At 37.6% G+C, this 17,450-nt stretch overlaps 1 protein-coding gene across 2 annotated transcripts in view; it reads left to right on the top strand.

Annotated features, from left to right (window-relative positions):
• map3k22 (mitogen-activated protein kinase kinase kinase 22) overlaps positions 1-17,450 on the top strand; it is a 37,304-nt gene that overhangs the window by 5,946 nt on the left and 13,908 nt on the right. Inside the window, exons 2-5 of one of the 2 annotated variants that reach the window (XM_033985649.2) lie at positions 1,467-1,550; positions 2,761-2,805; positions 10,858-10,964; positions 13,082-13,119. In XM_033985649.2, coding sequence (XP_033841540.1) covers positions 1,532-1,550; positions 2,761-2,805; positions 10,858-10,964; positions 13,082-13,119 — 209 coding nt within the window. In that variant the 5' untranslated portion in view covers positions 1,467-1,531. The remainder of the gene's footprint in view (positions 1-1,466; positions 1,551-2,760; positions 2,806-10,857; positions 10,965-13,081; positions 13,120-17,450) is intronic. The other variant, XM_033985650.2, reaches the window with a different exon arrangement.

Here is a 17,450-nt window from a genome sequence, read left to right as displayed (position 1 = left end):
TTGTAGCTTGTTCTTGTTTCAGTAATGTTTTAGGGCTTACTGCTATTTTTTTGTTGTAGTAGTCTGTTTAATTGGTGTGATGTCATGGAAAAATTTGTAATTTGTCAAAAAGTTGATCACAATATTTGTGAAAGTGCTATTGGTCCAAAAAGGATGCCCACTTGTATAATGGCAATGACTTTTGAGTTGTTCTATTGGGCATGTGTAGCGGTGGCAAACCACATGTCCATGTTTATTTTGCAGCGCTGTAGCTCCCTGTGGAGGGGCAGAGGGACATTATTGTGCATGATTGCTCTGTTTGGCCTGTGTTTGGCCTGTAACCTCTGACACACATCACACTTCATAGCAGTGTCAGGGTGAAAAGTGCAACTACTACTGTTAAATTCTTTTTCAGTACTGTATTTGTCTATCACTTTCTCAAGATACCACAACACTCACACCAACTATCTCCAAAATGTTAACCAGATAAGATTTATTACAGTACTATTCCAGCTCTGAATTGGGGCTACAGGACTACATCATTACCACAGTAGTTCAAACTCCAGAGAACCCCGTGAACCCACAGAAAAGCTTATGTACCGCTGTGTGAGAACCTTTGCTCTATCCATTTTGTATTGATTGGTTTGCATACCACACAAAATGTATTTTAAATGTTGGTTTAGTCCGCAGAGAGTCCAGCTAACCACATTTCATTTAGACGCAGACAAAATTATTTTTAAGCCAATCCCCAAGCCCAGTAGTAGCCTCAGCTGTGCACCACCTAACAGCAGCACTACTTCCACATTGCCTGGAGCCCCATGTACACTTTTTATGCATAAAGAAAGCTTTGTCTTTGAAGAACATGTTGTTTTTACCTGGAGCGGCAATGGTGCATCATGGGATATCGATAGCAGCATTGTCTGACTTAACCCAGCACTAAAGAATTCCTTGCTGCTGTAGTTCAACTCAACAACAAAAAGAACACAAGTTAACCGGGCAAATTTTCATCCATAGAGAAGAAAAGACGATCTCTCAAGTGTTGCTGCGATACTTAATTTCAAACTTGTTACTAAGAAGGAAAAGGCTCAATACTTTTTACTGATAAATAAACATAATAATAAAACATCTTCTAGACAGTATAGAATGTCAATTTCAACCTATATGTATTTAATAATACCATGAAGCCTAATGCCTGTTCAGATACAGACACAACCTTAACAAATCTATTTGGCACATCTTTGTCATATTTTTGTGTTTTTTTTTTTTGTATTGAATGAGTATCTAGATTCATTACTAGTTTATTTATCAATTACTATTTTCTATTTTGTCCACAGCCCTAATTTCAGTGTTGTATCTATGCTTCTTAGAAACAAATTCCACCTGCATCCTGTTTAATCATTGTTTTGTGCAATTGCAGAAATATTATGACGGAAAAATGCAAACATGCTCAAGCATTGTTGTTTTACTTTGTTGTTTTTGACTTGCAGGGTGAAGATTTGGCTGGCTGAAAGAAGTTGGGCCTCGCGCTCAAGTTCAGCGGGACCACTTCCTGATGATGACAGTAAACATGAGTGAGTAGCATTTGAAAGCACATGCCTACTTCCTCTGGCAGGAACACCGGGCAGAGAAAAATAACATGAAATAGCTGGTAATGGCTGCAGATGGCCCACTTTAAGAGCTCTTGTTTTTACCTTGTTTTGGTGAAATCTTTGTCTGACTTAATGTGGGCACAAAACACCTCTAGGTGCGCAATAACACAGTTGAGTTTATTTATATGCACACCTCCCCGACTGGTGTACATATGCACACTCCTACACCTATGTAAAACTATGCTCCCACTCACACTGTTCTTCCATCCACTGCAACAATTGCTTTTAGATGTCTATTGTCTAGTGTTTAGTGTGCTCTTAAGACTTACCTACACATATTGACCATATTTTAGCACAATTGTGATTATGTCTGGTATGGATAATGAAATCAATGAATAACTGTAAATATTCCATGACAGCAATATGATTAAATGAATAAAATAAAGGTCCACTGTCCAACTTTTCTGGTCAAGGTTCCACCACCTGCTTGTCTCCATGAAGATGTTATTGCTATGTTTGGAATGCTCTGCACCACTGTTTGACATTAAATGCATCTGTACCACATTTAAGCAGTTACTGGTGTTATATTGCGCAAAAATACACAGAAAAACATAGCTTCTTACACAGAAAAACATAGCTTCTTACTCGCTGTCCAGAGACCTGTAACTTAGCCTCCTTGTCTCCATGGAGATAGATAATGCCATATGTGGAACATTCTAGGCAAAGCAATGGCATCTCCATGGATAGAAGCAGGTTGTGGATTGTCGACCAGAAAATTTACATAGTGCACGTTTAAGCAATAAAATAATGAATATATTGTAATATTTAATAGTTTTTTTGTCTCTGTTTATCTGCATCATACAGCATTTCTCATAAGGTCATTGTTAAAGGTCCTATATTACATAAAATTTACTATTGCAACTAGCTATCTTGTAATGCTGTTACCTCCTCAAAGACCTACCTGGAGTTGTGTTTTGTTTCATTCACACATGTTTGAGTAAGCCTGGTTTATTAATCTGTCTACATCTACATGTGTGAATGAAAACAAACCACAACTCCAGGTATGTTTGTGATGAGGAAACAACATTACAACAGAGATATATTTAAAAAATGGGCCTGTTAAGATAGAGCACACCAAATGCAGTTTTTGATGCAAATTAAAATATTTACACTTTGTATTGCTCCCTCACAGATGACGGTCTCCACATTAGACCTGGACAGCACAGGAACTCTCAAGGTAACATATCTTTAATACCACAATGTTACTATCATTCATTCATCCTCCCATGCCAAATATGTCGTTGCCAACACCGAACACACACACAATACCAGCTGAAAAGGTCCTGTCTCAGCCGCTTGCTTTGAATGGAAAGTAGTGTTTGCAGACGTCCAGTGAAAAGGCATGGGCACTTGTACAACCATTTATTGCACAACTACTGTAGTACGCTCACAATAGGCCTCATTACATCACAGCCTTTATTCCTAGTGAAAGATTAACGTCAAAGGTTTAAACATTACACGCATTAGGTGTTCAATTAGCTGCATCACAGTTTCGAGGTGTGTGCGCGTGAGTGTGGGTATTTGCAGAGTGTACAGTAGTCCTAGTACCACTACTTTAAATTATATAACATATTATATACATTATAATATATGTTAAGTTAAAAGTAGTGATTCCACTCAAGTAGTAAGACTTAAAGGTATTTGGTGAAACTACAACTGACGTTTTAACTGGGTGTAGACTGCAATTTGTGATTTAGTGAATATGAAAGACAAATGGTTAAATAATGTGCAGATTTTGGTAATGAAAAAAAAAATCTTGCATCACTGACAAAGTTTTTGTCTCTGATAGTTACTCAGAGTAGGAAAAGTAACCAAATCAAAGTACAAGTGCTGTTACCTTAAGAAATACTAGGAAATATTACTGAAGTTAGTAAAAGTAAAATGTGGCAATGATAAAACTACCTCCAGATTATTTAGAAATTTGAACAGTTTAAGTATAACCATTTCTACCACGTCTATAGTGGAGGGTGTGTGAGGGCTGTGCGTCAGAGCAGGCCTGTGGTGCTGCAGAGCTGAGGACACATTTGGCTCCAGCTGCTGGTCCAGCCGGATGCCTTTGCCATGATGTGTCTGTGTGCACCAGGAAATCCCCTCCATGTCTTCATTCTAACACACTCTGCTCTTTCTTCAAAGTGCACTGTTTCCCACAGATTTGAGTTAGTTTATGTTTTTCATCTGTTATATATGTTCTACCACTACTGGGTATTAATGAAAAAACAAACATAAATATACCTAGAAGTAGGGCTATGTAATTGGTTGAATTTTAATCCAGTTTTTTTTTAAATATCACTCAGCCCTATCCAAAAGTAGAACTAACAACACTATCTAACACATAGGTTCCGGTGCATAATTTGCCTGAAATAAACTGGCTTGGACAGTAGTTCCTGTTCTCAGTAACTCACTCATTTGCACATCAACAGCAGTGGCCTGACTGAGAGATGCAGCATGGTGATGCAATGCACAGTAATCAGTCTCTATTGTGTAATATGGCTCCTACAGACTTCCTGGAATTTCCCTCTTTTTCTTACACCGCTCACATTTGACAGTTTTTTAGTATAAAGTAGACAGAAAAACTTGCATATTATTAAAAAGCGCCAAACTAGAAACAAGTGAAATTATAAAGTATTCCACTGATTTGTCCACTGATCTTAAAGCTGGTGTTCGAATCCTGCTCTCTACTAAACATCGCTGGTCAGACAGGTCAGATACACTGATCCACCGGTTTGCGATGTGACTCCAGTTCTCACATATGCAGGCTGTTATTGTGTCCTTGGGCAAGACATTTAACTCACCTCGTCCCCAGTGTCTGTGTACACTGGTGTATGAATGTGTGTGTGAATGGATGAGTAGTTCCTTGATGTAAAACACTTTGAGTATTTGGTGATATTGTATTTACCTAAGTACAATCTATGTCTAATAAGCTGCAATGACATGTAACCCAAGCTGTCGAACCCTAAGTACAACACAATTACATGTTATTAAAATGATCATACTGTGCCTTACATTTTAGTTAAAGGTCCTATATTACACAAACGTGACTCTTGTGAGCTTAAAGCCATGTTATAGTGTTGTTACCTCCTCAAAACATACCTGGAGTTGTGTTTTATTTCATTCAAACCTGTTTGAGTAACCATTTATTATTAGTCTGTCTTCATCTCCAAAGCTCGAAATGGTCTGTTCCACCTTGTGATGTTATGAAGTGCTAGTTCTCATGTTAACAGCTACGTTTTACCTGTAGTTCAGTAAAGATGGGCAGTTCCAAGTGTGAAATCATCCAAAGAATTCTAATGAAGGGGTATGGAGTTTAAAAACATGGAGTACTTCCTGCAGGGTGGAACAGAGTGTTTTCTGTTAGAGGAGAAGACCTCCAAAATATGCAGGATTTGTGTGTCAACCATGTGAATGAAACCAAACACGACTCAAGGTATATTTGTGATGAGCAAACAACATTAGAGCAGAGATCAGAAAATACCGTAATATGGGCCCTTTAATGAACTAGGTAAAAGGTATCAAGGATTGTGTAAAGTGTGACCATATAATTTTACAATATGGTCATGCAAATCATTTTTATTATGCATATTTTGCGGTTTGTTTGTCCCAATCGTGAGAGTCCTGTTGTTTCTGTCTAAGCTGCTTGCCACTCTCTGTTGCTTGAGCGGTTAGCCTTGGCATGCTGTGTTCCAAGTGAAGTCAAATTCTCATTTATAGACCGCCATTAGAGTGGCACTACGGTATTCTCACACTCCCCCTGCACCCTTGTTCCCCTCACTACTGCAGCTCAAACACACAGTGGTAGGTCAACCAAGTGCTGTTTGTTTTGTATCCTTGACTGCGAGTGCGGAGGCTTTAACAATGCAAGGTAAGCAGATGTCAGACAACTCATAATGAGAACTGATAAAGGCAGTGCTGTTGTTTAAACGGATCTGCAAATTAGTTCATTAATCTAATAAAATGTTTACATAATGTTGTTGCTGTTAACGTGGATGCAGTGCTCATTAGCAAGCAACAGGGGTGGCGCCAGACATTGTTGGTTGGAGGAGCTAAGGTTTCAATGTGGGTGCTCACTTAACATTAATTTAGAGCTTCTTAACAACCCCACACCCTGTACCATGTTTGCTTTGCTGTTTTAAACTAGCTTAAATTTAGTTAGCACTCTGTAGCGATTTACAAAAGCTAATAAGGAATAATTTTTTAACTGAAGTCTCATTTTAACAGCATTTTTCGTCAAGATTAGAAGTGCTATGGAAGTTGGGCAAAAATCTTCGGGGGGGGCTATGTGGGGTGCGTTGACCATTCTAGGGGAGACTAGAGCCCCGTCCAGCCCCTTTCTCGGCGCCGCCCCTGGCAAGAAAATGTCTCCACACACAATAGAGCTTTCGGTGTGCTTTTGTTGTGTTTTGTGACTAAATTGTACTTTTAAAATATTTGTATGGTGAGTGAGTCAGAGTCAGCTGATTGTTTTTTTTACTCTTAACAGTTTTCTGAATGTCTCACCCCACTCCTCATGCCGATTTCATACTATCTAAAAATTTAAACAAGCACAAAACTTCCATTGTCACTATTTTGCTTGCATTTGACAGTCACTGAGTTTTCATTTTGTCCTCAAAGTGTATGTATCTGAGTAGGTCTAATGAAAATAGACAATGTATCTCAAATGAACAGTAACCAGCCATGTGGCCATAGCATACACTTGTGAATAGATGTATTTTGTGTCACCTGATTGAACTATTTAGAGCTATTTGTGATCTAGTTGTTACTTCTTACTTGTCAATCTCTTTAAAGCTTTCCATATATCATCATATTGAAACATATTTGTTCAACATTATCGTATGTTAGCGGCTTGTATGAGGACCAGACCACTGCAGATTTAATCAATATCTTTCTTCGTTTGTCCCTGTGGAGAGCTATAAAACAACATTTTCCTTTGCTTGATCGACACATTCCTAACTCCAGTCAGAGGAGGAAATGCTGCGGTTTTGTTCTGATGTAATGCTTGTTTGTTTAGTGTGCAGGTGTCATGTGGTTGGTTTAGCCAGTCTTATCTCCAAACATCTGCAGTTTAAGATATCATAAAGAAAGTGAGAAAGTCAGTTATCTGTAGGAATGTCTTCTTAATCTTTAGCAGAAGTAGTAGATAAGGGTAACAAATAATTCAAGTTAGCAAGCTATGCAAAAGCTATTATATGCAAAAAACATTCATCCTATTTATGAAAAAGCATTAATGTGATTGGGCAGACGCAACAAGATTCTGGTATTTTCAAAGAATGTACCACACAATGTCTCTCGGCTGGCCTGGGGACGCCTTGGGGTCCCACCGGAGGAGCTGGAGGACGTGTCTGGGGTGAGAGAAGTCAGGGGATCCTTGTTTAGACTGCTACCTCCGCAACCCGGTCTCATATAAGTGGAAGAAAATGGATGGATGGATATACCGCACAAATTAGGAAAAAAAACACTCTGTAGTAGGTCTGTCACGAGAACAAATTTTTAAATACAATATATGCCTGAAAAAAATATAGATGATAAATTATAATGTAGAATGCCATTTTGCCACTTGTGCGACAACACAAAAGCAGGATTCACTCCAAAAAACGATTCCACATGTACAATATTGTTAATGAACGTGAGTTGCAATAACTAAATGAAACACTTAATGAGTCATAGAAGTTGTTTATTCAATCCTCTACAGCTCTAACTTTATTGTAGTACTAAAAAAATAACAAAATGTTCACAGCTAGTACAAAGAAAATGCACCCATGATAAATATTGACTCCCAAAAATAATTGTTCCATATGTCCTGTATTAAACGATAAGTTCATATAGTAATTATCATGTAGCTTATGCAAAAGAAAAAAGATTTGAATCAATAATCTTGTCGACAGTCTTGTTAACATAATTTGTCAGAGCACTATTATTTAAATTTAATTAATAGTAATACTAAAGAAAAATTAATAATAATACTCAAGAAAAATATTCAGAAAAGTGCAGTTTCTGAGAAAGTAATTGATAACTAGAGAACTAATTTGTGTTTAACCTTTGTGTAAGTGAAGGGAGTACGTGCTGGCAGCTTTGCTTTTTGTGCTAAATGTGGATGTGAAACATGACGTTCATGGCTGTGTTGGCTTATGTGGTTTACTCAATGACTCAGAGGGAAAATGTGCTGGAAAGAGGAGAGGGGCCAATGTGTTTAGGGTAGTTTCATGTCAGTATTGATATAGTCACAGCTTTACCGTTAGGATTCAGTATTTGTCTAATTTTATATTTTGAGGGTGCTTCTACTCAGCCACTTAAAATAGCAAATTCTTTTCTTGCTCAGTCAATATTAGGGCTGTGAAATTAATCAAATTTAAGCTTTGGCTTTTTAATCTAGAGACATTGAAGGAAGAAATGTGATTACGTTTTAATGTTAAATGGCAAATATTAAAAGTATGTGTTGTTTATATTCAGGAAATCATTTTCATTAGTTTTGAGCTAGGAAAAATGTCATCGAAAATCGTAATCTATCAATGCAAGAAATGAAAAAACTTTCTTTTTATATTGCACAGCCCTACCTTTTTTTTTTTACTAGCTTTTGACCAAAAAAACTGACACATTTTTACTCACACAAAATCAAATTAAATGCAATTAACATAGTGACTACCTGGTCAGATGAACAATAAAATGATGTAGAACTTTAAAATGGTATTATTAAATGATTACGTTCTTTCTGAGTCCCTTCATCTCTAGAGGCTGTGAATTACATTATGTCTTCTATAGTGCTGTGCTCTTTTGTGGAAGGTGGGTTTGAAGTTGAATTCCTCTGCCCTGTTCATTTTTTGACGTTTTATGTAATGCCTGCAGCGTGTGATATACTATGGATGTGTGTGTCTGTGTGTGTGCATACATGTGAGTACGAAATTAATGGCCCCTTGATGTACTTTGAATCTGACAGAGGTAGAACAGTGTAGATGAATGCAGCCATTTACCACCTAAGATGCGTCTCATGAGTATGTCTTTGTATGTATGTAATGACCACTAGATGAACTCGGAGATTACAGCACCGTTAGCAAACAGCTGACCATAGGGTACTATTAGTCTGTCTATATCTCCATAGCTCAAAATGCTCTGTTCCTCCTTGTGATGTCCTGAATCAGTAGTTTTCAAGTTGATGGGTACATTTTGTTCAGTAGAGATGGGCTGTTCAAGAACTGAAATCATCGAAATGATTCTAGTGAAGATGGAGCACTTCCTGTATCACCACGTGACATCACAAGGTGGAACATAGTGTTTTCCATTTGAGAGAAGAGCACAGCCTAAATATGCCGGGTTTTCGTGTTAAACATACAAGTCCGGGTATATTTTAGATGAGGCATTGTAACATAGATCAGAAAATAGCAAATGGGACCTGTAATTATTATAGGCATTTGTAATAGTCTAATTCTAATTTGTCTAAAAGTAATTCTGAAACAACATTTTTCTACTACTACTTTCTACTTTTTCATTCTGATCATTATAGCACGCAAATTCCCACCAACACACAGTGAACTACAATGAACACACACACTTCTTGTTCAACATATGAAAGCTGGAACAATATTTTTTGGGGTCTGTATTTCTTGTGTGCACATTTGCTTTGCATTACTGGGATTTGTTTTGTTATTTATTGGCTATAGGATAAGATTTAAGCCGTAGAAGGTTGATTTAATCACTTATTATAGATGCAAAGTAAGCACTGCAGTGTTTCATTCTGCTATTTATTTATTGCAGCTCATTATTTTTAACAATACTATACATTTAGAATAGTTGTTTTATGGTTTAAATCTGGTCTTGGGTTATTGTGTCAGTGGTATAAATTAGTTTCAGTATTATCGTTCGTTGTCTATATTTACTTCAGCAATATATCACGCTTCAAAATGTGTTATTACAACAGGCCTACCTACAAGTATTTTAGTTCTAAGTAAATTCTGAGTCTGTTCTTGTAGGTGGTTTAGTCTTCACTCACTGACTTGGTTTGAATAGTGCCTGTGTGTATTTTGAGAGGCGTCAGGAGCAGAGGTCAACCGTCCCCTCTTTCATAATGTAATCACTGCTGCATCATAACTGAGTCGATTAAAGTGTCTTCATATGGAGATGTACAGACATGTGCATGATTGCTCTCTTCACACATGGGAGCGTGAAGGGGGAAGTGCTGCGCTGGTGAGAGGCTGCACTCCTCACTTATATCTGCCGGTTAATATATTGCACTCTAGATTTAATGAATGAGATGGGATTTATTTTTGGAAGAGATAGAAGCTCAGTTGGTAGAGCATTTGATTCGAAGGTTGGTGGTTCAAATCCCACTCTCAACAAAAACATTGGTTTGGTGGTCAGATCCACTGATCCACAGGTTGATGGTGCGATTCTAGCTCCCTCAGATGAATGGGAAAAACACTTAACCCACCTTGTGCATGAATCGGTGTGTGAATGGGTGAGTGGTTGCTTGATGTAAAAAGATGTGACCTTCTACCATTTACCACAGTAGAGCTGTATGATTTGGGTTTCTCTGAAATTTTAAGAATGTGTAGCCCAGCTTTTAACCTATGAGTCCATAAATGGGCTGTAAATAACACATTTTATTGCTGAAGAAAATATAGATGATAAACAATTATACTGAGTGCACTATGCCACTGACACAATAACTCTAAAGCAGGTTGTTCCCCCTGTTGTTAATGAACATGAGGTGCAATAAATACATTAAACACTTAATGCATCATAGAAGTTATTTATTCAACCCCGAACAGCTCAAATCTTTTCATAGAACAGAAAAATTACAAAATGTTCCCCATTAATACAAAGAATAACCACTAACAATAAACTATGACTCCCAAAAATAATTGTTCCATCTGTCATGTATTGAACGATAAATCGATATAGTAATTATTGTGTCTGGCCTATCTTGAATGAGACTTTGGATACAGTCATTTATAGTAGGTCTTAAATACTGCACCTGAAAAACCAGTTTGCATTTGGATTCTACTTTCTCATGAGCAGTGTTTTTCCAGTTGCCACACAAAAGGTAGATGTAAGAGTACAAGTATGCAAAGCGGAAGTGTGACACATGTGCCTCAGCAGTGATTGACAGGTCACACAAACTTGAATGTGTTTTGTTACCTCTGACAGAAATCTCCACTGACACCTCAGATGATTAACAGTATGAGGTCACCAAAATGCATTTGGCATACTACATTAATTTGTGTTTTTTTTCTCTTTTTAGATGATGAGGAGGCACTCAACTCTATCATGAAGGACTTGGCAGCACTGGGCCGCTGCTCCACTCAGAGCAGCCACAAGCCCAAACATAGAACTCTACTGTACAAACAGGTATCACACCAAGTCATTAAACATTTACCGTTAATACAAACAAAAACATTGGGGTCTGGAAAGACGAGAAATGCGTTCAGGTGTTCAGTGGTTGCTCCATGGCAAAGTTGTTGCTATGGGTTCATCCAAAACCATTCAATAGGCCCTGTGCCAAGGATCTATAATAAGAACTGGATAAGACATTCCCCCTCTGGCCCTGGGTGAGTCGACTAGTGGCCGTTTCATAGGTACTGCAGCTTCCAGGAGCTTGGGCCCAGAAAGAACCTTCATAGAGCAATGCATCAATGCACTTTTTGGGAATTAAACTGCCCATGTTCGGCTGACAAGGTATCCGCAGCTTTCACAAAAGTGGGATTTTATTCTTCTCTATTTTCACAACATGAACATACAAAATGTTTAAATCCTCAAAGTGACTAAAAGTTAGCTTAACCAAATTTAACCTAGCTGTACTCTAAGTCTGCATTAGCTCAGCTCTAACGGCTATCGCACGTTTCTGATGTCACATGCGTGGGAGGCACTAGCCTATGCTGAGGAAGTAATGCAGAAGAAAAAAATATTTTTAGGTCCATGTGCCAACGAGCACAGTCCAAAACAATATGCCGCCATCTTGGGTTCACCTTCCAGATTTGATTATACTTCCATGCTCTGTGCACAGGAACACGCTAGCTTGCTTTTATTAAAATTGGAAAACGGAGAATAAGCAACCCATTAAAATTCAAATTAATTAAAATAAACACTACCCAATTATTTTTATATGTAGAATACTTTAGTTTGTGGTGTTGTGGCAATATTTATTATGCCTTAAAATTAGCATTAGTGTTTGCATGGAGACAAAAACATCTCGTTTTCTAAACACATAAATGTCCTCTAGTGAATTGTTTTATCTGTGTAGTGTTTAACATGTTATTCTTTTTAGCGTGACTCTGCAAAAACTCATTAGAGATACAATTGGACAGGACGTAGTGAGACTAACAGTGAGGTTGCTAGGCGCTGTTGTGCACAGAGCCAATTAAAGGCAAATTACTATGCCTATATTTAATAATAATAGCGACTTGATTATAATAATAAGGTGTTTCCTGTCTACAGTCATAGTTCCTTGGTCAACCACACCCCTTAATATAAACAGTAGAAGTAAGTAGTAAGCAGACTGGTATTCATTCATTTATTTTGAAAGGGAAGACAAAAAAATCATTTGAATATAATTTACACAATCACTAGTTGGTGCATCTTTTGACAACCTGGCTGAACGTTCTGGTCAATGCAAACGTATGCTATCACTTAAAATGATCTTTGCCACATGCATTTCTGTCCCCTGCTAAATGACCACACAGATTTCTCCCTCAATATAACAGATATATTTTCAGACACAATCTCCTGTGTCACCTTGTGCAACAAACCCATCTGCCCTGTGTGTCCCTGTAGAATTGCAATTGATAAATCCTCTTAAAGTCTTTATGACAGTATAAACAAATAGGAGAGAGCGAGTTCTTGAGCGTCCTCTGTGGTGGGGAAAATCCAAAAGCGTGGCCTGATATGATGTCATCTCTATCTCTATGACCTCATCCACTCTTCCAGATCCCCCTGTGTGAAACGGGCTCTGTAAAAATAGACAGATGAGATAGTGCATGGTTAGCTATGAGGAAAAACAGGCATGCATGTAAAAGTACATTTTTCAAATAGTTTAAATGGTGAGCCTTATGGGTTTGTTATTTGGAACACATATTATGTTAAATGAAAATACAAATGTCAAATTAGTAAATCAGATTAGTCTAATTAATTAATGTCATGTTTTTGTAATAGTTCTTGAATTGTTTCACTGGGATGCACCTATATACTGAAAAAAACAAGGAATGGTACTGTATGTTAAATTTGGAAAACCCATCTTTATTTTTTTTTTTCCAGGCAAATTTATTTTTAGGAGTTATTAATGTTTTTGTTATAGTGTAGTTTTGTAATCATATTTTACTGCCATGCACCTGTATACTAAAAAATAACAATCCATTCAGGAATTGTCCAAGTACTAGATGTATTGTTTTTATGTGCCAGCCTTGAGTCACAAGCATGAATCATTTTCCTCTTCCATAACTCCTCACTTTTGTTATTGTTCCTCTCGACAGGATCTCAGAGTCAAGCTGGAGCATGAGAGAGAGAAGCGGTACGTTGGAAACCTCCGTATTATGTGTTCTGCTTGTCTGTTGTTTTTACACGATGGCATGGCTGGAAACCATAGTTATATGCCTGGGCCTTGTTCTGCCAACTCGGGACGGTTGGGAAAATGGTCAGTGCCCTGAGCCTAAAAGATAGGAAAAAGTCTCTGCCAAGGTTCATTGTATTTGCCCAAAAGTAATACCAAAGAATCTATTCAGGCCTCACACTCCTCGCCCAGCGCCCATCTGCTCCTGTAACCAGATCAGATTTACAGTTACGCTGATGGACTGCAGACACAGGGCCCGTCTACCTCACTGTTTTACATTTTGTTTATCTGCACTGCTTCATTGTCCAGACACACTTTATTTGGTCTTTAGTTTCTCCGTTCTTACCGTAAGCACTTGGGGGTGGATAGTATCTGTTTGAATGCTGTTTACTTTCAGATTTACAAAAACACATTACTTTCAAACTGGATCACTACATTGCAATCGAATGAGTTGTTTGTGTATTAATATCTTCCCCAAAAGACCAGTTTGATAAAATTCTACCCAGTACTTGTCTAAGGTGCTTTGCAATCAGAGTTATAAGTTAGTTGCAGTCAGGGATGTATCAAATATGAAATGTCAATTGCAATTATCAGTTAACCAATTGACCTTGATATCCCTATAGTTATAGCAGTAGTAGTCACATATGTGTATTTTACTTTTGCAAAAACTACTTAATTTCTTATTTGCTTGAGTACCATGGAGCCCTCTATCCTCCTCTCTTAGCACCACATCCTGTTTGATCACTAAGGCAACCCAGAGCAGAGCGAGTTAACCACAAACCGGAGGAATCCCAGAAACAGAGATGGGAGCTGACCAGAATGTACAGGCACGAATGATCGGGTTCATGGCCCCGTGTGGAGAGGAGCAGGCTCACACAGGGGGAAGAGGCGAGATGTTCCCAGGCAGAACACAGGCGCACAACAGGCCACTTCTTCACAGCTCTAATTGGCTTCTGCACCACACTTTCTTGTTCTTTGTCTCTTTTCATCTTTTCCTTTTCCCTCCTTTATCCACGTTTTTTTTGTTTCGTTTGACTAGACAACATGGCATGCGTAGATTTGAATAGGGAGGTGTTACTCATTTTCACATCCCATTAACCTTTCTTGGCACTGTGTTAGCTAGTTGTAACTTATAAGTTGTTAAAAATCAATACCCAGAATCAATACCTAGAATCAAAACTCATTTGAAGTATCAATACTAAAGAAAAGGCAAGGTAAGGCAAGTTTATATGTATAGCACAATTCACAAAGTAATTCAAAGTGCTTTACAGAATAAGAAACACATTCAAATCACAACAAATGAGAACAAGTTATCATGAATGATCATCATAAAATTAACATGAAAAGAGAAGAGTGCAGAATAAAAACCTTTCAGTCAAATGCACAGCTAAACAGAACCGTTTTGAGCCTGGATTTAAACATTGTCAAAGTCGAGGCCTGTTTCACATCTTCATGGAAACTGAAAGTGCATAGGACAAAGTTGAACTTAGAATGGCCTGGACCACACATTAATATCAAAGAACCTATTTATTTTATTTTGTGACATCATGTTTTATAAAAAAAGAGACAACATAAATTTTAACCTTTAAAATGACTCTGATCCCAAATCTGAAGAGCACTTGAGTGAAACATATTTGAAGACTGACTCATGCAGCATTCTAGTGGTCTTAGCTGCTTTAGCTTTACTTTAGCTACTAGAATGTTTAGTGTCATCAGCATCCACTCTTCCCTCATTTTGTCAGTTCTCTTTGTCTGCATATTATTGATTTATTGAATGTGACAGGAAAACACTGTATAGTAGTAGCCAAGGTGTAACTACTGATACTGATATCACTACTCTGATTACAATTACTGAAAAGGCATTTATATCACATTTAGATCATATTTAACAACAGTAAAGATACAATTCATGCATTAGACAAGTAAGAATTGCTGATACTCCTGAAAGAACTTTAAAAACATCAATTGCATGAAATTTTAACTTGAATCAAATCAAAAGTTTCAAACATGACCTGTTAGATACATTTTCACAATCTTCTAAAGCAGACCTATTATGCAAAATTGACTTTTCAGAGCCATGTTATAATTGTTTCCCCTCACCACTTACTCACTCAAAATTATATTTGGAGTGATTCGTGCAATCTTTAATTGATTATTTTTAAGACGGCGTTTTGCCATTCAACTCCCGTTTTTACCACCACTGCCCTCTGCTTACTTTGTTCTACTTACTTTGTTCTCTCCTATTTTATTTTCTTAATCTGGAATATGCGTAGGATTTGGCAACATCACATAGTCATTTTGGTACAAATGAAAAAAAATCTCCATCATGCCTACAACTTCACGGCAAGGTCATCTCTCATTGGGCTCCACAGTTTTCTAACACGGAAGTCAGTGAACTTGTTTTTTTTATTAAGTGGTTTTAGATGAATATTGCAATTTAAAAGGTCCAAATTATAACATAATGATCCACAAGTGTCACCGATTATACAGCAGACATTAGCACAATAGGTCTTTAATAATTTCAGCAGTATAGTAGTGTAATCTGGAAAATCATTAATTTTGTATTTGAACCCAAGTAGCACATAACAAACACAAAAAACTAACCACAAAAGAGTTACTACAACATTTTATCAGCCCATTGTCTCTAGCTCAGCCAAGTCCCTGAGTCAGGAGAACGATGGAATCTAATTGGCTGCTTTCTCTTTTGGTTGGCAATCGCTGAAGGTTGGGGCCAGGAAATCAGAGCTGTGTCTCCCTCTTCCCCTCACTCAGCCTCAGGGACGGCTGCCAGAGAGAGCTGTGCAGCTAGCCAACTTTTGTCTCTTTTCCTCTGTAACATTGTGACCAAGATGGGTTGTGGCAGGATTATATCTTGACATCTATACTTTTTGTGCAGAAGAGGAAATAGTATAGAAGAATTGACCAAATCTCAGTTATATTGTTGATTTGATTTTAAGCAGTAATGTAAAGCACATATATAGTTACATTATATTGTACAAATCAAATCGTATTAATTCTTATTTGTTTTGAAATGTGATGCACCTGATCTTTGTGTAATCCCTCAGCCGTCCAGGTATGATCCATAGTAAAAGCAAAATATAACATCTGTCAACTGGAAAAAAGTTGTAGGAGTGAAGACGTTTCACTGCTCATCCAAGCTGCTTCTTCTGTTGAACCTGATCATTCCTGGACACACTGTTTTACACCAAGAATCTGCATTTTAACAATATTTATTTTATCCACCCACATCTATATTAAATAGTATTAGCCTATAAAATTAAGGTGATGTCATCTGAAACCCAGAAAACCACAATATTGATGGGTATTGATGATGATTTTAGCCACTGGTTGTCTTAATTAATGTATTTAAACTTCTACTTCTTCTAGTTGTTCAATACAGGACACATAACATGACTTGGATAATTAGTTGTTTTTTGTTTTTTATATTCAAATGCAAATATAAAACGTACACCGTAGTAACTTTGGACTTTCTGTGTGAAGGAACGGCTGGCACAGTGTGAGAAAAGCTGTATTTTTTGCGAGCAGAATTCATACTGCCCCCTCCTCCTCTGCCCAAGCTCTTTATCTCCCACATAATCAGCAAGTCTAAAGAGAATTCAAACAGTGCTGCTGGGCTGTGATCTCGCTCTTCCTAGAATGCGCTTGTCAAATGAGCATACCAGTTATGAAGATAGGCAAAGCTGATGAGAAAATAGTGACATTACAAATTAGGCCTGTCACTCATTTAATATATGTTAAATGGAGCAATAATTTTTGGGGGTCAATATTTATCTTTGTACTTTTTCTTTGCGCTAGTGGAAAAGATTTTGTTATTTTCCTACTTTTCTACGATGAGATTTGAGCTGTCGAGGGTTGAATCGATAACTACTTGGCTCATTATAGATGCAAACTAATTGTTTCATTCTTCCGTTTATCTATTACAGTTTTTGAGTTTTGTGTTATCGAGACAGGCCTATTGTAAATATATCTATCAAAAAATACTATTCCAAAGTATATGCCGTATGAAGTACATGGTAGAAGATAGAGGTTTATTTTCTCAGCCTGTGCCTGCATATCTGTGTATCTGTCACTCTTTTGAACAAGGAGGGAAAGACACACATCCTGCTGCTTTTGCTGCCGCTCTGCATTTTTTTTCCCCTTTTCCTCTCAGGAAGTTTCCCATCTGCCTTTGTGCCGGCGCTTGGTGAGTGGAGAGGCCCAGCGTGGTGTTGAAACAGTGGTCCGCGATGTGAAAAACTGATTGTGAAGCAAGCGCACTCACGCACTTTTGC

The sequence above is a fragment of the Periophthalmus magnuspinnatus genome, chromosome 20 (genome assembly GCF_009829125.3).
Source record: "Periophthalmus magnuspinnatus isolate fPerMag1 chromosome 20, fPerMag1.2.pri, whole genome shotgun sequence".
NCBI lineage: Eukaryota > Metazoa > Chordata > Actinopteri > Gobiiformes > Gobiidae > Periophthalmus > Periophthalmus magnuspinnatus.
This window is presented reverse-complemented; position numbering and strand designations above follow the sequence as displayed.